The 23,382-nt window shown below is 50.7% G+C and overlaps 1 protein-coding gene across 1 annotated transcript in view; it reads right to left on the reverse strand.

The window, feature by feature from the left end:
- ANO2 (anoctamin 2) overlaps positions 1–23,382 on the reverse strand; it is a 332,095-nt gene that overhangs the window by 217,274 nt on the left and 91,439 nt on the right. The window contains exons 5-9 of the mRNA XM_060024145.1: positions 22,566–22,717; positions 19,194–19,248; positions 16,801–16,852; positions 6,322–6,377; positions 5,151–5,192 (exon numbers count right to left, since the gene is read on the reverse strand). Coding sequence (XP_059880128.1) covers positions 5,151–5,192; positions 6,322–6,377; positions 16,801–16,852; positions 19,194–19,248; positions 22,566–22,717 — 357 coding nt within the window. The remainder of the gene's footprint in view (positions 1–5,150; positions 5,193–6,321; positions 6,378–16,800; positions 16,853–19,193; positions 19,249–22,565; positions 22,718–23,382) is intronic.

Consider the following 23,382-nt stretch of genomic DNA (forward strand, 5'->3'; position numbering starts at 1 on the left):
GTCCATCGACGGAGGAATGGATAAAGAAGACGTGGTGCATATATACAATGGAGAATTACTCAGCCATAAAAGGAACAAAATAATGCCATTTTGCAGGGACATGGATGGACCTAGAGATTGTCACACTGAGTGAAGTAGGTCAGACAGAGAAAGACAAATATCATATGATATCACTCATATGTGGAATCTAAAAAAATGGTACAGATGAACTCATTGACAAAACAGAAACAGAGTCACCGATGTAGAAAGCAAACTTACGGTTACCAAGGGGGAAAGTGGGGAGGGATAAACTGGGAGGTTGGGATTGACATACACACACTACTATATATAAAATAGATGACTAATAAAGACCTACGGTATAGCACAGGGAACTCTACTCAATACTCCGTAATGACCTATACAGGAAAAGAAGCTAAAAAAGAGTGGATATGTGTATAACAGATTCACTTTTCTGTACACCTGAAACTAACACAACATTGTAAATCAACTATACTCCAATAAAATTTTTTTAAAAAAATAAAATAACAAAATAATTTCAAAAATCAAGTAATTATTGATAGGTATTAAAAAAAAAAAGAAAAGGATGGCAAGGGAGGGCCTCTCTGAGGAGGTGACATTTGGGCTGAGACCTGAAGGAAGTAGGTGGTTATGTTGCAGCTAGAAGAACACTCCTTCTGTGCCAAGGCCTAGAGGAAAGGGCACGTCCTAGGATGAAGAGGGAAGCCGGAAGGCTGGCGCTGAGCAAGGGGAGAATCTTGGGACATAACCCCAGTTAGAAAGGACTGGCGGTGGGGGGGGGGGGCTTCCCTGGTGGCGCAGTGGTTGGGAGTCAGCCTGCCGATGCAGGGGACGCGGGTTCGTGCCCCAGTCCGGGAAGATCCCACATGCCGCGGAGCGGCTGGGCCCGTGAGCCATGGCCGCTGAGCCTGCGCGTCCGGAGCCTGTGCTCCGCAACGGGAGAGGCTGCAACAGTGAGAGGCCCGCGTACCGCAAAATAAAAGAAAAAGTCTGGAGTTCAAAGGAGAGTCCAGAGTCAGAGAAGACATGATTTGTAAAGTCATCAAGTTACGGATGCAACTGTCAAAGAGAGAGAGGTAGAGAAGAGGCGTGACGCCGGGGCCCTGGGTGCTCCACCGTTCAGAGGTCAAGGGGATGATGAAGAGCAGCAGAAGCGCCAGAGGAACAATGGGACACGGCACCGGACTAGCAGTGGGTGGTGTCCTGGAGGCCAAGGGACCATGGGATTCCAAGAGAAGAAGGTGAGCATCTGGGTCAAATATGGCTGACGGGTCAGGCTGGAGGAGAACCAAGAGGTGACCTTGGACCCAGTGACCCATGGTTGACCTTGACAAGAGTGGTTCCAGACGGGCCAGATGGACACAGCAGAGGAGATCACCAGGCAACCCCTGGAAGAGCTGGAGCTCCAGGGCGTCAAACCTGGAAGGTGATGCGACGATGCCTGCCCACCGCCCATGTGGCTCTGCCGGGCCAGCTCGCACAGCTCTGCATGGGAGGGAGGGTGCTGTAGACCCTTCCCTGTCTCTACAAATGTTTAATCACACAGTTCGAGACCAGGTGGATCGGGCTAAGCCCCGGGTTACAGGGTCCTGGGACAGACCGGCAGTCAACAGGGATGAGCCTGTGTGCGTCAAGTGCAAGAGGACAACCAGGGTAACCTGCAACAGTCCCTTTAAACCTGCAGAGTCTAGAACTTTCTAATGAGCTCCTAGCAAATACACTCTCTCCCTCAGAGTTATGCCATGTCCTCTTCACCTACCGGCCAAGCCTGCGAACAGAGCCAGGAGGCTCTGCAGCTCCTGCGAACAGAGCCAGGAGGCTCTGCAGCTCCTTCTCACAGAGCCTGATTTCGGAGGCCTCGAATGTAATTCCAAGCATGTGGGTCTGACCCCAAACCTTCAGGGCAGGAAGCAACAAGGGGACCACACCCTCTGATGGATCAGAGCATACAGGAGGCCAGGTTGGCTTCCTAGGGTCACATCGGTCAGTTGGCTTAAGTATTTCATGGGACCATAAAGAACCCAACTGTTAAAACCATCTGCAACGCCAGAGAACGGCAAGATGCCCGAGACTCGGGGCCCTCCCTGAGGCCACAGGCTCCTCAGAGAGCAGCCGGACCTGGGACAGACAGAAAGACGCCAGCTGTAGCCGGCTCAGAGGCATTGATGGGACAGGGTGGACCAGGATGGGAGAGGATGGAATTCTACCTCTGGATCCTGCAATGACCTGTTGGGTTTTTTGGCAGGTCACTTCCCCATTAGTAAAATGGGAGTTGTGCAGGATGGGAAAACTAGTCCTCAAGTGAAACCAAGAAGAAAAGTACCTTTCCCGTCAGAAAGACAAGACTGACTTTTTAACTGCCCACTAGAGGAGATAATCATCTGCAAAAGCTGGAAAATTCAGGACCAAGGGTTTAGAAACTGCTAAAGTTTCTAAAGTTTAAGATGAGTATCTTCCAGGTTGTGCTTCGGGTTCCCTGTAAGTGGGCAGGGAAGCCACGGGGAGCTGGTGGGACTCAGTCAGCCCCTGGACGATGGTGACAGTGCCTCCCCTGGGATGCCTGAGAAAAGCAGGTAAGTCTGGCGGATGTGGAATGAGGTGGGTGCTGGCAGTGGGAGGGGCCCATCCACACCCTCGCAGCCCAGCTCTCTAGAAAGGCAAGAAACCCCTGCTCTCCAGAGGGAGGGAGCCTCTCGTGAATTACCCTCTGGGAGGGGGCTGAGTCATCGAGACTGCAGGCCGCACTAGGCGAGCTGCGGGGAAGGAGATCGCTCTCCGCCTACGAGGCACATCCCCGGAACAGCCACAAATCGCAGGGAAGAAGGAGGCGAACCCCAGGTACGGGCAGGATGGGCGGATCACCCCTAAAGGCCCCCAGGGGGGAGATCTCCCATCAGTTCTCAACCCTTCGTCACCTCCTCCAGCACCAACTTCAAGGGTTCTCCGTTGCACCCAACCAAAACCCTTCCCGCAGCCTCTGGAAGAACATAGACCCTTACAATGTAACACATACGAATAAATGTGCTGCACTTATACGGAGATTTCAGCTGGTTCTTCAAGATACCTTTCAGGTCCCACCCATACGCCTCTGAAGGGCTAGGAAGGAAGCCAGCACGGCAGTGAGAGGTCCCCTTGCCATACATGAAAGACCGTGTCCACCTGGTGGTGGCACTGGCTGGAATTTGGACACCAGGGTTTTAGTCCTGACGGGACAATCTTTTCATGGACATCGGAACCGGTCTCCTTGCCGTGCTGGGTATCCGCTTCCCAAGCCAAATGGACAGAAAAAAGCTTTCACTCTCACTCCTGGTTTCTCGTTTCCCATCACAGCAAACGTTATTTCCCTAACCACGACCCCGGCAGAGGAAAACAAGGAGGCCAGGACTGGCTGGCAAACCCAAGGAAAAGCCACAAGGAATGGGCTGCTTGTCTTCCAGAGACACTTGTCCACCTTCACCGAGCCACCACCAAGATGAGCTGTGTCCTGGCTGGTCTCTCTCTGCCTGCCAGATTCTACCCATCCCATCCTTTGGGGTGTGCACTGGGAGGAGGCAGCACTGCCTAAGCGAAACAATTCCTGGGAGGGAAACGTTTTGTTAGAAGGTTTTATTGTTAACGATAATATAATATCATTCCAGGCAAAGGTACATATATTTTGGATGGTCTACAATTTGCTTCTCTCTGCCTCTGTGCAGGTAACCGGGGGCTGGCTGAGTTTTCCCAGGAGTACTGTGTGCTCCTGATCTCTGGAATGTTCCTGTAAAGTGTTCTACCTTGAGGGGCTGAGGGTTACCACCCACCCAGCAGGGGGTCACTTAGGTGGGCAGTAGGTGGTGATCGCTCTTTAAAGGGGAGTAATGTGACAAGAAAAAGTAGGCGGACAGAAAATGGCTGGGGCCAGGGAGGTGAGATGTGGGGAGAAAGGCTTCCTCCTTTTCCTTTAAATCTGATCCGGGACTTTTCAGGAAATTAAACACCACTGAGACTATTAGCATCAGATAGAAAACAGATGAGGTTAAAACATGGAAAAACTACAGCAGATTCCCTGGGCAGGCCGAGCAGGGGACATATGTAAGCAATCACAGCAGTATTTCTGGAAAAGGCCTTTATATGTTTTTAATACTTAACACTTCATAACAGGGACTAATAGGCTGGATAAAAAGAAGGTTGCTCAAAAGCAACTTGGGGGATGAATGATTTTCCAGACAGCAGAGTGTGGGGAGGGGGTACACGGGCTCCTATTCCTCATCCCGCCCACCCTCGCCCACCCTCGTCTGTTCACCAGAGTCGCTGAAGGCTGGGGGACCTGGGTGGGAGGATGGCAGGAGGGCGATGGCCAGACGGGCAGCCCCCACTAAAGAGGCTGGGTGATGCTCAGAGCATCGTGCCGTGGTGGGAAGGGTGGTACCCATGCTCCTAGAGTACCAGGAAACAGAAGAAACAGGATCTAGATGGAGGGCTGGGGACAAGAGCTGTCCAGGCAGGAGCTGTGACTGGCATAGGGGGGATCCTCCAAAGGGACCCTTTTCCCTCCCTTAAATATAACCTATTTCTAGCCGCCCGGAATATGCAGGTTTCTCATCTGTCATTTGGGAATGGCTGTACCCTACCTGTCTGCCTCGACAGAGAGGATAAGGATAACTTAAGGGCGACCCTCCCCAAACAAGCCATAACGGCATGGATACTGGTATATTTTTAGCAGGAACACTGGATTTGAGGGTCAGAGGGGCACTAGCCCCTTCTCTGTTTATGGTAGCAGTGTCATCATGGGCAAGGTGCACAATCGTTCCGTGCCTCAGTTTCCCCATCTATCAATGAAGGGATGTGGCTGCTCAGTGTTTCTCAGCCAAAGCTCTCTTGTCATCGGGGCAGGGATACTGCCTCTGTGAGTGACTGTGGGACGTATCTCAGGATGGTTGGCATCACCGGTCCACCGGGCGCTAAATGTCAACAGCACCCCCATACACAGTCACGTCAACGACCAGAAATGCCCTCACATTTCCAAACGCCTGGGGACAGCGAGCTGTGGAAGAACAGCTGGGAATAAACAAGCAGTAAACAGAACACGCAGGACATGTCTACGCAGCCCCCACCCCTGCGTGGTCCTCGAGCGCAGCATCGTGCTGGCTTACCTTTCTGTCATTCACGTCATCCCCTGGACTATCATATTCACCCTGTAGGAGGAGAAAGCCAATGGAATGATCAAAAACAGAGACAGGGTTTTCTTTTAAATTTTCTAACGTTATCCCTTTCTTTCATTCCCATTTAAGGAAGGTGAAGAGCATGATATGTAAGGAGACACCGGTCCGCTTCCTTGGTCGCCATCACCTGCTGTGTTTCCTGTGGGCAGCTTCTCACCCAGGGCGGCTCCCCTTACAGGCCTCAGAGACCCCCCTGCACCTCCTCACAGCAAATGCAACAGCAGAACCCGACCTGGAAACGGACTAGCACATCAGGAAAACACCCCTGCGCCCTGGCCATACCCGGCAGAACCTCAATTCGCGTGTGCCCACAGCAAGGATGCTGGCGAGGAGAAAAGGTCACCTGGGAAATTCCTGCGGGCACTCAGGGGTCCCCACCCCAGGGGTCTCATTTGGTACCGCTGCGGGGTAGATGCTAAAGCGACCGATGGGGTGGACAGGGCAGCCTGGGGGCACCGAGTTCACGGGCCAGTCCAGTTCCTCACGAACCATCTTGAAGAATATCACTGCATCATGTTATAGGATGCTTATAACATTCCTCGCAGCCAAGAAAAGCTTTCATTACAGTCTCTCCGTTTTCTTAACCAAACAACAGTATAAGGGATTTTGAGAGACATCCTTAAAATAGGTCAAGATAGAAAAAAGATCTGACACTTAATACATCCTCGCATAGGATGAGGAATTTCATATCCACACAAAGCTATCACATATAAAATATCACTTTCAGTCATTTGAGGGCCTGACGGTCCAGCCTGCGTTATTATCCAGGTCTGGGACTTGCGCTCCCCGCTATCCACCCACCTTCCCCATCTCCCTTTAACCCTCCACATGCCGTTATCTGTCTTCTCACACTTTCCTCAAAATCAAGGCAGGGAGTGCAGGGAAGCCCAGACAAAAACCAGTTCGTTCTTCCATCGGGGAAATAACGGAAACAGTTTGAGACAACCGGCAAAAATCAACTGGGGATTATTTTCATTCACAAGTGGTCCGGAGCCAGCCCAGGTGGTTCAGCGTCGTCATTCCCTCCTGCCTCCCCGCCCGTATATCCACCACCATGTCGCCTGCAGTGTTCACCCTGCTGACTGATGGAGGCGGTACTCACGTCGTGCAGGGGGTAGGCAGCCTCGTAGATATTATTTGCTATCAGAGAATTAATACCTGCAGAAGAAGGAAGATGAAAACGGTAACTGTAGGGCAGGGGTTTCTCAACTTGAGTTTGGTCTTCTGATAAATACTAATTCCCCCAGCCCCACCTCTCAGCTGAGAACCCCTACCCCTCCAGATCCTCCCAGTCAAGAAGTTCCTTTCGGGCTTGACTTCTCAGCATAAGAACAGTATTTTTTCACTTCCCAAATGCAAAGTTATGATTAAACAGCAGATACGCTCTCTCAAACGTCACGTCCGTCCTGTCCTCGTACACTCAGATCCCTCTGGTCCCGGAACCCTCACCACCACTGCCTCCATGGCCACAGCCACGTGCTGAGAATATCTGTGTTCAGTGACCGGCATAGGAATGACCACAGGGATTACTGTAATTATAATCAATAAACACGTCCATCAGAGCATCCCACCGCACTTCATCTGAACTCACTTCCGGCCCCTCCCTGTTCCTTCATGAGGCAGCGTGCATTATGGTCCACGACTGACCTGCCTGGACCATTAGATCCCTAGGGCAGTGTGACCTGGGGAACCCCGGGTGTCCCCATGACCCTTTCAGGGGGTTCATAAGGTCAGACTATTTTTATAGTAGTACTAAGACACTGTTTGCTTTTATACTCCTATTCTCTCACGAGTCTACAGCGGAGTTTTGTGACCTGTGATGACATCATCCCCGGACAGCTAATGGAATGTGGGCTTGCGTATCCTTGTACTTTAAACTTTTCTCAATTTTAACTTCAAATATAACAAATATTGATCAATGTAACGCACCTAGATGAAAGCCCTGTAGGCGCTCTCGATAATTTTTAAAAGTGTAAAGAGGTCCTGAGACCACAAAGTTGGAACACCGCGTAACAGGGGATCCATTTTTTTTTTAATCCCGACAGTATTCCACAGCACTGGGCACACACACAGCAGACCCTACTAAACAGATGTTACGTGAAGGAGTGGCTCCATCCCTGTAACTCCAATATACTCACCACAGAGAAGCTCCTGTCCAGCACAGAGCCACTACTACTCCCTCATTTCATTCACCTTTGGATTCAGAGACTATAACATGCCCTGTATGTTCTGTCACTCCGGACAGTCTGCCCTGGGTTGCTGGCTCCCAGATGGAAGGGATCATATCTCATCAGCTCGAGGACCCTGCGGGGATGCACATTCAGTGGGGGGCAGGGGGGCGGCAGGGGGCGGGGTCTCTGATACACAGTGATTTCCCTCGTCTCAAGCACGCTTTCTGCCCTGAACCATTCTTTCCGGAGACGCTGTAGACAGTAGTGTGAAGAGGAGAAATTCGATTTTGGAGGGAAACACCCATGACTTCCAAATGCTAAGTAATCTGCATTTGCAAACGAGCCTGGAGAGACGGGCCAGGCTGCGTGACAAAGCTAGACGACAGCGACTCGTGAAAATTCATGGTTTTCCACCTCCCGCACCCAGTCAGTGCCCCATCGCGTGCCCGGAGCCTCAGAGGTTCTCAAACAATCCTCCTCCCTCCATCAGCCTCCTCTTCCTCAAACCATGCCCCTATTCCCCTGGGATGCCAGAACGGCTGGCCAGGGGCCCACGTGGGAGCAGAGGCCCTCAGGAGGCTGCAGGGGCGCCTGGCAGAAGCGGCCACTCTTCCAGTGAGTTGAGAGCTGAGATTTCAGGGCTGCGGCGTCACCCAAGGGCCAGCCCTTTCCTGATTTTACGTCTCCTCCTCGGCATGCACAGAAAACATCAGAAATAACTGGGGGGAGGGGGCGGAGATGGGGGATGGAGGGGGGGTGTACGGAGTTAAGGGTTGGGGAGAGGTGCCCCGGGGCTGAAGGAGCTGCAGATTCGTCTTCCTCCGAGGACTACAATTTCACTCTGAGCATCATTAATCAGTTCAAGAGCCATAACCACAGCAACGTGTAGCCACCCTACAATCATCAAGGGGAGGGATCCCGAACCGGGAGGGGGCGGGGGTGGTTCAAAGCTGTCTCCATGGATACAGGCGAAGCACCACAGGCGGGCAGGGCTCCAGCTAGACCGCACCCCACGCCCTACCCAACCCCATCCCTGCACCCATACCCACCCCCTGGTTGCCAAGGCGGCAGCATATACCCTGAAGACAGTCGCCAAACTGCGTGGAAAAGTTCAGCAGGCGTGGAGCTCCCCTGCTCATTCTCAGCTTTGCTTAGAGGAGCCCAGCGTCTGACAGCGCTGGGCCGACAACCTCAACTCCTGGGTCCTGCCACCAGAGCTTCAAAAAAGATCTCGAACCGTCGGAGGTCTAAAGCTGTGCACCCTACGTCTCATCTGGAATAAAGTTCCTTGGCACTGAATGTCAGTTTCACTTCTAGAATGCTGTCCACGCCTTGTTTGCTGCCCTCCGAAGGCCTGCAAGGTCCCTGAGGCAGGGAGCACGCCCCTCTCACTGGAGTCTCCCAGGGCTCCCGCCTCACTGCTGCGAACACAAAAGGGATGACGGTTGTTACCCAAAAGAGTAAGCAGCCCTATAGCGAAAGTGATCGCAGCATCTCTTCCCGTGTATCACGGGCATCTGCATACCCGCTACTCCAATCTTCTTTGGCAACCCACGCTGATGAAGGAAACTTCAACTCTGGTTGACTAGTCTGCTTCGTAAGAGAGGAACCAAGATGACTCAGGTCATCAAACCTGAACTGTCCTAAACCAGATAGCCAGAGCTTCAAGATGCTGTCGTTGACTGTGTCTCTGCCCCATGGCTGTGTACCTCCCCCTCTTCAGGTGGTATCTTATGGGCCATTCCGTCAGTGGCTGCTGGGCAGAGGGAGCGGATGGTACACGAAAGGAAGAGGAATGGGGAGGGGGAGAGGCAAGTGGAAAAGTAACTCTTTATCCACAACTTCATCCAAGAATGGGAACTGCTTTGGCCTCTCAGCCACAGACTTCAGACACCAAGATTCTACCCCCAAACAAGCATGGAAATCAGTTTGAAAGAAGAAAATAATCAAACTTTAAAAAAAAAAAAAAAAGAGTCTCTGCTTTGAAAATTGAAATTCTGAATTTTTCCTTTCTTTTCAGCAAAAAGGGCTAATTGGTTCCATCATGCATCCTCCATCTGGCCATAACGGCAAAGCTTTCTTCTTCAGGATGACTTCCAAAGTCCTTCCTCTCTGCTCTAGACCCAGGGAGAGAGATCTGAGACCCAATCTTTTGTCCTCCTACTCCCAGAAGGAGAGCCAGCCAGAAGCAGAAAGCACTGAGAACATTTTCCTTCCCCTCTCGCCCCAAAGAGAAGCAGGGCCTCGGCCCAAACAAAGCGTGGCCCACCGAGGACTTCTTTACTGATCCCCAAAGTCCCTTCAGGTCACCGGGTACTTCACACCTGTTGCTTAGAACCACAATTCCCCAGGGAAAAGGCTCACATCTTCTCTCTGCCCAGCACTGGCCACAGCTCTGCTGATTCTGCCAAGCCCAGCAACACTGGGCCTCTGCAAATCCGGGGTCAGGGTCAAGGACCAGAGCAGGGTGGGCTCAGGCCCTGGGACTGGTACCTGAAAACAGCCTCGGAATATAAAACCTAAGCCCTCGCATTTAGCTTCCAAGACATCTCTGGTTTCCTGGACACAAAGGCTGACCCAAAGCACGGTTTCTGGTCCGCCTCCCAAGGTGAGAATCTCATGAAATCTACAAGTGCCCCCGAGTGACAGGGACTGCAGCTCTGCCCCTCCAGGCCAAACACCAGGACAGGTACTTAGAGAGATGATGCTCAACTCCCGAAAACTCATTTGGTTTTGATTCCCCCCAGAACAGGGCCCAGTCTGCCCGGCGTTCTGCTTTCATCCCTGTATTCCAGCCGGACGTAAATCTAAACCAGAGCCCCCCAGACAGTGCACTGAACAGAGACTGTATTTACCCATCACCCAGTTGTCTTGACATGTGCTTAATTACTTAAATGCCTTTAATCCCAAGCCTTTTCTTCTAACAAAATATAAACCAGTTCAGCTGGATGAATGATAAACCAGATGTTTACACCACACAACATGATCTGGCTTCGGTCAAAGTAATTAAGACATCGTCTCCTGAGTAGGGAGGGGAGATGCCCAAAGCATACATTTGTTTAAAGGCTCTGACACCGAAATATCTAGGAAAATGTAGCTCCACCAAGCTGTAATTTTCTGTCCATGAAAAGGCAACAACTTTCATATGAAGGAACAGGAGAGGTGTCAGTCAAGGAAGCTTGGGCTTCTTTCCACGGTAAAGCGCACTTGAAAGGCATTCCAGAATGGGGTGAACTGGCCCAGTCCTGAACCCGACCGCTGACCTGACGTTACGTTGATTAGGAGGCACCCTCGGGCTGGGCCAAGCTCGTGATGACTCGCAGACTACCACCACCCTGCGGACCCCAAACTCACAAGTACTTCCAGGCTCTGGACGTGGCGTGGGTATCAGCCCACCATCCCTCACTGCCCAGGTAGATAAAAGGGAAAGGGCAAGCGGGCTCTCGGGGAGGTCACAGAAGAAACCCCCCAAATTAAAAGGTAGACAGTCACCAAATGCCGATCCTTTTACAAGGTCAGCTCCCCTTTCTTTGCCTTCTTCTGCTAATTTTTATCCTGCTGCCCCTCCTTTCACCAAAGAAGAAAAAAAGTAAAGAAAAGACAAAAAGGCGACAGGAAGTCCAAGAGACCCTACTGCTGGCTAGGACACTGAAAGGGACCAAACGGCGAACGTCCATAGAGCAAATGTTAGAAAGACCGCAACAAAGATTAAGCCCTTCACAGAGCAGGCTTGGTTTCGTTCGAGGACTTCGGGGAAGCGACATTCAGATGCCCAGAAGACCAGCACGTGGACTACCCTCCCCACTCCCAGACGCAGACAGGGCAAGAAGCCTGTGGCAGCCCATCCTGCACTCACATCGCTGTCTACCTTTAGAGTCCCTAAGAGTCACCTGGGGAGCGGGTTGAAAATGCAGTTTGGGACTAGCAGGTGCAAACTAGTATATACAGGATGGATAACCAACAAGGTCCTACTGCAGAGCACAGGGAACCATGTACACGGAGGGTAACGGCTCTCCCGCTAATTCCGGGTCACGATGCTACCTGGCATCCCCAACTGCCAGGCCGCACCTTTGTACATGGTCTCTCTGTTGATATTCCTGCCCTGAATGGTGGTCATGTGAGTGTGTCATCTGCTCCTGTTGGGACCCTAACCTGATTCTCTGGAGTGGTTCCCTTTCTGTCTTTTGTATCATTTGCTTTCCCTGTACGCATCTCTTTCACTAGACAGCCACGTGGCTTATTCGTTCTTCTCAAATGCCACTCAAATGTGAGCTCCGTAAAGGCAGGGATCTGTGTCTGTCTGAGTCCCTACTCTAGTCCCCAGTTCTAGAACATGAATGATACGTAGAATACGAATAAATATTTGTTGAATGAATGGATGTCACAGTGGGAAGACCTCAGCTTCCACCTTCGCTGGAAAACCTTTCCCAATAACTTTATCCGTGTATTAACTGATTAATTTACAAGAGCACTGAAGAAGAGTCAAGAAACTCGGGTTTCCGTCAGCTCCAAACCTCTAACCTTGGGCTCGAAGTCAATCTCTCTGTTGGGAAAGTGGTTAATATCTAATATCCGTTGAACCTACTCTGCACGGGAGTTAAAGGATCAAAGGAGACTAAGGAGTGTGCAAGTGCTTTGCAAAGCATACGATGACACACATGCAAGGGGTCCTTACCCTCTCGGTCACAGGAAGACCGCATGTGGACAGAGATCTCTTATCTGGTTATCTCAGCTCTCACAACAGAGAACCCAGAAGAAAAAGTACCTCAGTCTCAGGCAACCGACTCCCTAAGGTCACGTACCTAGCCCAGGCAACCGACTCCCTAAGGTCACGTACCTAGCCCAGGCAACCGACTCCCTAAGGTCACGTACCTAGCCCAGCAGAATCCTCCAGATCCTTCCGCAATGCCTTTCGCTCTCTCTTTACCCCAAATTCTAATGAGTTGGTTTTTCTGTGTCCTAAATAGCACGGCAAACCTTGAAATAGCAAAACTCAGGGAGGGAGGTCACCAGAGTCAAGAATTCAAAAACATCAGAGACTGTGGGGCAAACAGCCCTAATAATACTTAGGTAATCCTTGAGGAAACTTGGATAACCTTGTATTCTCAAGGATAATCCTGAATCCTACAGAAAAGCTTACGTATGCCTTTCTAGAGAGACCATATGTTGATATATTCTATGTAAGAAAGCAGGGAATTTTAGAGAGACTTTAGAAAAATTTCTATATAAGAAGATGTTGCTGAGGACATGAAGTGCTACACCACTGACTGTATTCCCCTCTCACTTCGGTTCAAGGTCAAATTTGCAGCCCAACTGCAAAAGCTAGAGGGCCGTATGGTTTGCATATCTGTAGTCTATTTTTTTTTTTTTTTTTTTTGTGGTACGCGGGCCTCTCACTGCTGTGGCCTCTCCCGCTGCGGAGCACAGGCTCCGGACGCGCAGGCTCAGCGGCCATGGCTCACGGGCCCAGCTGCTCCGCGGCACGTGGGATCTTCCCGGACCGGGGCACGAACCCGTGTCCCCTGCATCGGCAGGCGGACTCTCAACCACTGCGCCACCAGGGAAGCCCTGTAGTCTATTTTTTCCTCCTAGTTTCAACATTCTATTTTAATTTGTGCTTTTCCTGTTTCTTATTTCTTTATTTATTATTTATATTATGCTGTTTTATTGTTTTTCTTGTAAGTCACCTCAGAAATTTTGTGGAACAAGACGGGACTATAAATAAATCAATACATACATCTTGTATATGCAGCATAATGCTTTGCAAAGTAGGCATTCAAAACAATGTATTTTCTACAAAGAAGAAAGTGACAATACCAGATAAACGGGAGTGATTCGGAATTGTTATTATCTTTAGTTTTATTTTTCCATCTTCTATTTCTGATCTTTATCATCTTTTCCATCTTCTAATTTCCACTGTAATTGAGGACGATGAGACAGGGAGTAAAGCTTTGTAAACTGGTCACAAAAGTAACGACCACATAAAAGGCAATTCCAAGGCTGAAGGATCAATGAAAATGCCTTGGAAAACAATTCCACACACAGTCCTGTTCTTCCTTTTTCTTTTATTTTTATGAGGCAACCCTCCTCCGGAGGAAATCTAAGCCAATTCTAAGCCCATGTGTGTTTCTCTATAAAACCAGAGAGAAGGGCAATAAAATCAAAAGTTACCCATGGCTCAAAGGTCCGTATTATCCTGAGGCCTCACAATGTTATCACATTCCTCATTCTTTCTGATCTTCTAAGTAAGATGGTAAGTTGGCCAAAAAGCTTGAAGGGTACTACTGTATTTTCCCAGGCGGAAGTCAAAGAACCTGAGAATCGGCCTTCAGCGTTCTCCTCTCCTGGGAAGCAGAATCCAGTCCCTTGTTAGGAGCTAGTAAACCATCAGCAACTGCCGTGGAACCAACAGCCCATAAAGACAGCCAAACGCCACGCTGAGTTCCCTGCATCCCAAAGGCAGAGGAAACAGGCTCGGAGGAGGGAACCCAGGTTCTAGATCCAGTTCTAACAGTGTGTCAGTATGCGGCTCTGCAGAAGACACCCCTCCTGTCTGTGCACCTCGGTAACTGGAGATGATAATTCCTGACATACCTACCTTCCCGGGGAGTCACGAAGCTAACACTGGATAACTTATGATGATATTTAGATGCATCCGTGGGAGCTGGCTTTTCTCAATCTGTGCTCCCCTTGCCCTCTGTACACTTCTAAGAGCACACCTGCCGGATGACCTCATAATTATCTGTTTACGTGTCTGTCCACCTGGCTAAACTAAGAGCCCCGCAAGAACAGAAAGTAGGTCCAATTCATCCTGCCATCTCTCAGTTTCTAGAACATCATTTGACACACAGCAGGTGCTCAATAAATGTTTTCTGAATGTCAAAAAAGAAAGAAATTTTTGAAAACTACTCAACAACAAAATCCTTAAGATGTCTGACTTTGTGACATCAGAAAACAAACAAACAAACAGATCCTCAAAGGGAAAAAAAACTGCTGTCTTAAAGCAGAGGGTCTCTAATGGCTTTTCAACAACCTGGAGGCTGTCCCTCAAAACAAACTTTAGTTTTTAAGGACTTCCCAGTTTACAAAACAAACTAACAGTTTCCCATTTAATCTTTACAAAAACTCTCCAAGACACGTAATTCTTACTAAAAGGGAAAACTGGGTTGGAGAGAAGTTAAGTCATTTGTCCACAAACACACATCACAGGGAACTCACCAGCTACTGCTATGACACTAGCCGGCTGAGCACGTTTAATTAATTCACTAAAGCAACTCGACTGAGTAGAACGTGCAGGGCAGCCAGCCAAGTGCACTGGGGGATAAAAGATGATCCCGACACATCTCAAGGACTGTCTCGGGGGTCTAAGCCACGGACACAGATAATCACCAAGAAAGACATCAGACTTGATGGGAGTTCCGAGGAGAGGGCATAAAGGGAGAACCTGGGGGACAGGGGTATTCGGTCTGGGGGTGGGCCCGGGTGAGACGTGGGGAAGGACATCCCAGCAAAGGGAACAGCAGGAATGAAACCAGAGAGGGCAGCAGTCACATTAACAGGAAGAAAGGCAGGAGAGATGGACAGGGTGAGAGAGGAATGAGATGGAAAAATGGGCACAGCCAGACGTTGATTTCAAGGTTGTGGGAATATCTCAGTGGAGGTATCCAGCTGGTCGCTGGAAAGGCTGGTGTGCCATGGGGGAGAGAAGTGGGAAACAGAAATTCACAGCTGCACGTCTTCTGTGCAAAGTGAGAGTCAGGAGGCCAAGGGAACGTGGAGAAGACAACCTTGAAAATGGGAGAGGAGGAAGAGAAAGCAAAGCAAGTGTGGTCCAGGAAGGAGAAGCAGGATCCTCCCTGGGTACAGTGACAGGGTCTGGAAGGACACAGGAAGACGAAGACGGAGGAAAAAGCCGTGCAACGCGGGCAGTACGCAGCCACCTGTGACACCCGAGGGAGCAGTCCAACCAAAGAGGGTGTGAGTGAATAAAAGGCAGATTACTGGAACCGAGGAGTGAACTGGACTAGAAGTGAGGGTAAATTCCAGAACTTTGATAGAGGTCATGGGAAAATACAAACTACATCCTCAGACCTCTTGACGCCTCTGGTGGTCCTCGGTTACAAGTGCTCAAAGTGAGGGCTTCGGTCCATCCCAGTGCATCGCCTCACTCAGAGTCTCATCTCATCAGCTCCAGACAAACACCACCATATAGAAGATTTGATTTTTTAACACTGGAGTGGTATTTAAAATGTTGTCGTGACATGAATACATCAAAGTCATATACAGTCGCCCCCTTGAGAGGTCCCGCACTGTTCTAATGATACCGTCACTACACTGCACCTGCTCTGATTCCCTCTTCAACCCCTTCCTTCAGTCCTCAGGCAGCATACGGACCCCACATAAACTCTCCCACGTTAGCTATTATCACTGCCATCGTGGTTACAGCTCCTCAGCTTGACGGCCTACTTTATTCCCTAGACTTGCCTCTAAATGACTCTTTTCAACTAAAAGCTGCCTCAAAAGCCCAAGGTTTGTCAGCCCAGGGTATGTTCTGAGTGATGAGTGACAGCAGCCCCTTTGGAAAGAGCATTCCACCTGCAGGGGGACCGTGTGGACGGGACACCGCACGTGGACCTAAGCTCAGCGTGTCACCCCGCCTGCATCCCCTCCACCACCCGTCAGCATCCGGACCGCCTGCCTTATACTGCAAGCTCCCAAACACTGAGGGTCCTGCTTCAAACACAAACACCCCCAGGTTCAAAAACCAAACCACAAGGCAAACAGGTTTAGCCAGACAGGTTTAGTGGTGACAAGGACGCTGCACTCAGAAGAGGTACCGTCAGACTGATCCACCCTCTCTGGGACTCAGCTTCTCTGACATCAAGTGAGGGGCTTGGACTAAAAGGCCTCTAAGATGCCTTTCTTCTTAAAAACAAACGAATTAGAAGCTGCCATGGGGCTTCCCTGGTGGCGCAGTGGTTGAGAGTCCGCCTGCCCATGCAGGGGACACGGGTTCGTGCCCCGGTCCGGGAAGATCCCACATGCCGCGGAGCGGCTGGGCCCGTGAGCCACGGCCGCTGAGCCTGCGCGTCCGGAGCCTGTGCTCCGCAATGGGAGAGGCCACAACAGTGAGAGGCCCGCGTACCGAAAAAGAAAAAAAAAAAAAGCTGCCATGATTTGGGTGGTTATTAAAACCTTATGGAGACTGTGAAGGGAGAGGAGCTGAATTTTCGGGATCAAGTGAAAGGTGTCAGCAAGGATCCAAGGAAAGGAGAGGGAGGACAGAGACCCGGGGTGAAGGTCAGGGGGCAGGCAGGGCGTCCCCTCCACGCGGGCGTCTGTTTGTCTTGTTCTCAGTCTCCCTGGCCCCCAGCCCCTGTCAGCACGGCCCCCGGGGGGAGGGTCCTCACCCATCATGCTGTTGGCTCGAGAGCAGGTGGTGCGCTTCAGGATCTCATGTACCTAAAACAGATGACAGTTCAGCCATGAGCATCTGGGCCACACGGTGCGTCCCCAGCCCGGGGGGGGGATGGGCAGGCATGTGCCAAGCTCACGGACATTCCAACAAAGCATCTAACCCCTCTCGCACACACACCCCGTTTGCCACCCCCCCACCCGCAAAATAAAGAAAAGCCTGTAAATTGACTGCAGCCACAGGAGGGAAGGGGAGCCCAGACTCACATCCCCCTGGAGGGCCCAGCAGGAAGCCGGGAGGGAAGGCGAGGGGGGGCGTGCCCGCCCCACCAGCCCCAACAGTGCCCTGCCGCTGAGGGGTCCTGAGCGAGCTCCCTGCAGGTCCTGAGGGCCCGCGGGCCCCCCTGCAATGGAGCTGTCTCTCAGAGCTGCTTTGGGGACCCATGAAAGCGCTTTGGCAACTAGAAAAGGGCCACCTACATCTTGGCCCTTGGTGCTATCGCTTCTCTGCTTTTCCCCCAAGTCCTTATCACGCCTCCCCAGTCAGAGCAGGTCCCACCCATCCTCAAGACTCCAGGTGTCACAGCGCATCCTGGGCACACGGCAGGCTGCTGCTCGGTGACCGCTGCACCATCAACAGGTCAACAGCCCCGACTGCGGGGCCTGCAGGGACCCTGTCGCTCACTTGGGAGGGCGGGGTGCCGAGAGCACCCCAGCCAAGGAAGCAGGGACCCAGGGCAGAGTAAACCTGCAGGCCAACCTCCAAGGGGTCTCAAGCCTGCTCCCGGCTCCAGGAAGGAAGTCGGCGTTGGGACAGACAGCTGGGCTGCCCAGACCCCCACGGGAAAGGGGGCACTGGGAGATGCAGGTGAGGTCCTCAGACCAAAGCCCAGGGCGGAGCAGACCCCAGAACAAAACCCAAGGCCCTTTTCTCCCCCCGTCACAATGTGCGGTGGACTGGGAAAAGGGCAGGAGGGGAAGGAAGAAGCTTCCAGAACGAGAAAAGATGTGTTACTCCATCATCATTCACACTCCCACGTTCCAGCCACAGACCTACAGGGAGTGGCGAGTAAATAACTTCCAGCAGAACGGGGCCCAAGAGTGTTTAATTCACTTCCAATGCGGCACCGTGTCCAACTGCAATAACACTTAGGAACAGCATTCATGTGGCAGCCTATTACTCTACAGGCACTTTGCCATTATCGGGTAATTTCCACAGTGCCTTATAACGTCCCCCCCAGTCGTGGGACCCAAGCTATGGGGAGACTTACAGTTTGTAACAGCATCAACTAAAACAATGGGAAGCTTATGCTTTTTTCTGTAGGAAGATAAAAGAAATCATATGCCCGTGTTAAATCTTCCTAGAACACTAGGCCAAGGGACCTGAGGTGTTTTCTTGCCCATCCTACAAGCAAAGAGTCAGGGCCGTGTTTTCGGCGTGACTTGGAAATGTTCTGTATCTTCCTCCAATCACCTGCCCCTTCGTACCCTTCTCATCGCCCTGCTGACCTGGGAGTCCTCTAGGTATCTAATGCTTATTCCTCCTCCTGTTGAAACTTAAGTTCTTTCCTAGGGATCAATGGAAGCACACTGCCATGCTTCCACTGTGGCCTAAGTGTCCAGCGTTCCTTGGGCCCCTTTTTCTCTCCCCTCTTCTGTCCATAGGCTGGATGCTCTCCAGGGGTGGAGGGGATAAATGGATCCGTGAACAGAGATGCCCTACAGCTCAGACTGGGGCCGCAGGGCCCAGGCCCTATGCAGATTTTCAGCGGAATCAACCATCCCGCAAAATCCAAAACCTTGACTGCAAAAGGCAAGAAGACAGTAGAAGAATGGCTACAGTCACAAACGCTGGCTTCCTATTGAATGGGCTGGCAATTTTGTCCTTGGACAAACTGCCCAGCTCCAGCATTCCCCGTGACAGCAACGCGCAGGACTTCTTTGGGAATGAAAGAAAGAAACTCAGCAGCCCGGCAATGAGCCCTCATTTGGACACAAAGCGATCTGCCTGAATTTTTTTTCAATTCATTGCATCTCAGAGCCTCAGTTTCCTCAACTGTCAAGCAAGGGGGTCACCTGACTAGCTGAAAGTCCCCCCCCCCCAGCTCTGACATTCCCTGCTTTTGTGATTCCAAGAAGGGCCTGGGTGGAGAACCATAAAGAGAAGACCCCCGTCTCAAGCCAAGAGTGAGAAGAGTTGTTGGCTATTTCGATACTGGGATTGGGAAGCTCCTGGACGCTCCTTCCGGTTGCTAGGCAACTCCAAGCAAAGGATGATGGGAGGCAGCAGAGAGGGCAAGAGATGTCCTGCCAAAGGGGATCCAGGCTTCCTCTCCCCCTCCCGAGCCCACCACACCTGGTTCAGCACCTGGTTAGCCGGTTTACTTACAATGCGGCTACGGGTAGCACTATCAAAGAAGGTGTCCTCGTCCTGAATGTTGTACCTGGCGACACCAAGAAAGCAGGTCAATTCATTTCATTATCCTTGTCCTGGGACTACTGTCACCCCAGGCCCAGAGCAAACCTCTAGAAAGCAACATAGCAAGATGTGTAAGCCACACACACACTCACAACATTTACACTCTTGCTGACCCAGTAATTCTGAAAACTTATCATAGAAATGTATCACTGGGAAAATTAATTCAGCGGAAAAAAAAGGTCCGTAAATGAAAATGTTCATTACAAACTTACTTATAACAAAGACTATGGAGCTAAGACGCAATTCCAAAACCTAAAGGATAGATTATCATATAGCCATTGAAAATTATAATTATGAAAACTTTAGAAATACTGTAGAAAAAGTTAGACTATCATAGAAAAACATTATACTGTGATGAGTTTTAAAAACGAAAGTATATAGAAAGGATTCCTGTGTGTGGACAAAGACAGTAAAAACACAACAACGGGGAACTCCCTGGCAGTCCAGTGGTTAGGACTCAGCACTGCCACTGCCGAGGGCCCAGGTTCAATCCCTGGTCAGGTAACTAAGATCCTGCAAGCCGCACGGCGTGGCTGGGAAAAAAAAAAAACAGAAAAACAAAACTCAACAACAGAAAAGAGTGCAGTTTCAGGATGTTGGGTTTATAACTTTTTCAAATTTTCATTTAATGTTGTCACTGTTGTCACAGCAATTAGATACCAAACTCCCAATTATGCAAGACCTGTGTCTGTTGTAAACTTCAAATGTTGACCTTTCACTCAAAAAAACACCTGTGTGGAATAAAGACGCAGACGCAGAGAATGGACTTGAGGACACGGGGAGGGGCAGGGGAAGCTGGGACGAAGTGAGAGTGGCATGGACATATATATACTATCAAATGTAAGGTAGATAGCTAGTGCGAAGCAGCCGCATAGCACAGGGAGATCAGCTCGGTGCTCTGTGACCACCTAGAGGGGTGGGAGGGAGGGAGACACAAGAGGGAAGAGATATGGGAACATATGTATAACTGATTCACTTTGTTACACAGCAGAAACTAACACACCGTTGTAAAGCAATTATACTCCAATAAAGATGTTAAAAAAAACACCTGTGTGACTGTCCTTAGGGCACTGTGCTGGAGGGCACACAGACACCTGAACCATGCCCCCGGCCCCCTGGGAGCCCAGCCACTGGGGATGGGGGCGGGGGGTGTTTCCAAGCAATTGATGCAGAGGAGAACGTGGACACATGCAGACCATTGCTATGAAAACTCAGAGGATGGAGAGCATGTTCTGGCTGGGGGTGAAGAACTGGCCTGGGGATCACAGGGGCTGAGTGAACGGAGCCGTGTGGGAGGTGGCCGGTCAGATGCCAGCGCTGGTGTGGAGACAGGGCCCAAGGAAGGGGGGATGTAGAGGAGGCTCAGAGTGCAAAAAACAACAGCCGGCCAGGAGGTCAACGTGCCAATCCCAGTCCAGCCACTTCAGCTTTCATGACCTTGGACAGATCCTGGGCCTTGGTTTCCTCTCCATAATAGAGGGATAGTTATATCTGGACGGCCGCTTCACAATGGGAGTGTGACACTGTGATTTATAATAAATATATGTTTTGGTCTTTATCCCCTGTGCTCACAGCTTCCCAAGCCCTAGGAATTTTCTGAGCCATGAGAGCCATTGAGCATTTTCTGAGCCATAAGAGCATCTTTTGTTATAGTATTTGGTCTCCCGTCCTCAGTTCCTGAAATTGCTTCAGAGCCATAAAGGTGACAGGAGTGTCATGTTATTCATAACAAGCCCCTTTCAACCACCAGTGAGTTTATGTTAATGAGGTGACTTTTGGAAAGCCGCTAAGGATAGGGCTGGTTGCCAGGGAAACCACCAGGAGTTAGGGTTGGAACTTTCAGTCCTACCCACTGATTTCCGGGGAGCAGAGCGGGACTGGAGGTTGGATCAGTCACCGATGGCCAATGATTTGATCAATCACGCCTATGGAATGAAACCTCCATAAAAATCCAAAAGGATGCAGTCTGAACAGCTGCTGGGTTGGTGAATCAAAACGCTTTCACGCTGAGCCCGAAACTCACGAGGACAGAAGCTCCGTTGTTTGGGACCTCGCCTTATGTAGCTCTTCACCTGGCTGTTGACCTGTATCCTTTAACATCCTTTATAATAAACCCGTAATCCAGCGAGTAAACTGGTTTCCTGAGTTCTGTGAGCCACTCTAGCAAATTAGTCGAACGCAAGGAGGGGGTCGTGAGAACCTCTGACTTGTAGCCAGTCGGTCAGAAGCACAGGTCGCAACCTGGACTTGCTTAGGCATCTGAAGTGCGGGGCAGTCTTGTGACGCTGAGCCCTCAGCCTGAGCAATCTGATGCTATTTCCAGGTAAACAGTGTCAGAACTGAGTTGAATTGTAGGGCACCCAGCTGGTGTCGGAGAATTTCTTGGTGGTGCGGGAAAACCCACACACACATTGGAACTGGTGACCAGAATTGGTACCAGAATCGTTAAGGGGCAAAAACTCAATGAGGGAGCATATGCATGTGTACAGAATTGTTATCTAACACGGCAAAGATGGGCAGAGATGGTACCCAATGAATGGCAGAAACACAGCCCATCGATGCCATCTCCTCCAAAAGCACAGATCCTGTATCTTTTCTTCCTTCCCAAGCCCATTCCTTTCCCTCTCTCACTCGATTCTCTTACCGGTCTTGATAGTTTCTTATTTTGTCATTAGCAAAATAGCAAAATGCTAATAATGTCATTAGCATTAGCACTTGGCTTCTGCATCTCCCACTTCCCAACCACGACTCCCCCTTCCAAAGGCTTCCCAAAAGGCCATCCCTGAGAAGAAAACCTATTCCCTCCCCTCCTCTGGGTCAGTGAGGGCACGAGCTGGCAGCTGAGAAGACAGACGTCCAGAAGCTTCATCCAGCGTCTCTCTGCATTATCACAATATCTTGAAACCCTGTTAGACTGGGAACACAGCAGAGTGGTTTCCCTGCAGAAGGTAAACAGGTATCGGACCACTTTGCTCACAGAGTCCCGAAGTTTCTGGCTGTCTGCTCCCTGATTCTCCATCCATCACGCAAAGTGACTGAAATGGCAAGTTTTCCCAGAAGCCACAGGATGAACATTCAAGAGCTATCTGCGATCATCTCGCTCAGGGACAGGGATTGGGAAGGCAGACACATGGAGTATGCCAGCCTGAGAGCAGGCTTCCTCCCCCATCTCCCAGGCTCCCAGGCACCCGGGCACTCGGCTCATGAGCTGAGGCCCCAGGTGGTGCTTAATGTCCCTTCCCATCCCCCAAGCGGCCCCACCTCCAGAGTTCCAATACTCACAGGTACATTTTCTCCCTGGAGAACGGGTAGGAGAGGTTTTTCATCCTGTCGTTACTGTGCTCGGGCACTCGGGGCTTCAGGGGCGCGCTCAGCTTCTGCAGGATCTCGTTGAACGTCTTCGCGATGCTGCCTTCTGACTTGATCACGTACCTCTACGACGGCAAAGCCACAGGTGTGAGGAGGAGGCCTCGTCCAACGCTCAGAGGAGAAGGACCCACAGCCAGAGCTGCAGGGGGCTCAGATTCCCCCCGTAGGGGACACTCTGGGGAGAGGACGAGACTGGGGAAGCCAGCAGGAGGGTCCTGCCCTTCCTCCCCTGCTTTCACAAGGTGGTGAACCCCCTCAACTGTTTGTGCGAATGGAGGTGACCAGTGCAGGGAAGGAGGAGCGCGGTGACGAGTGCAGACTTTCTATACATCTTTGTTATACCATCACAGAAGACCTACTGTGTGACCGTCACCATACTAAGGGCTTTACTCAAATGAGCTCCAATGCACACTGCACCCAGCCAGCTAGATAATATTACGCTCCTGTTATGATGAGGAAATTAAGGCTCAAAAAGGTGAGATGAGTCAACAAAGGTCACACAGATAGTAACTGGGCGACTGCTTGGATCTAACTCGTGTCAATCCAATCCCAAGTCTGTACTCTCCAACCACACCACGCCCCTATGTGACGATCCAGCATCACTTCTCTTGTGCTCTTCTTAGGAGACATCTGATAAATGAGTCTGCTGTCAAAGTACTAAGCACCTAGCGAGTACCTGCCTCGAGTAAAGCGCTGCGTCAGTACCAAGATCATCACTGGTATTTATAGT

This window comes from Delphinus delphis, chromosome 11 (assembly GCF_949987515.2).
Source record: "Delphinus delphis chromosome 11, mDelDel1.2, whole genome shotgun sequence".
Lineage (NCBI taxonomy): Eukaryota > Metazoa > Chordata > Mammalia > Artiodactyla > Delphinidae > Delphinus > Delphinus delphis.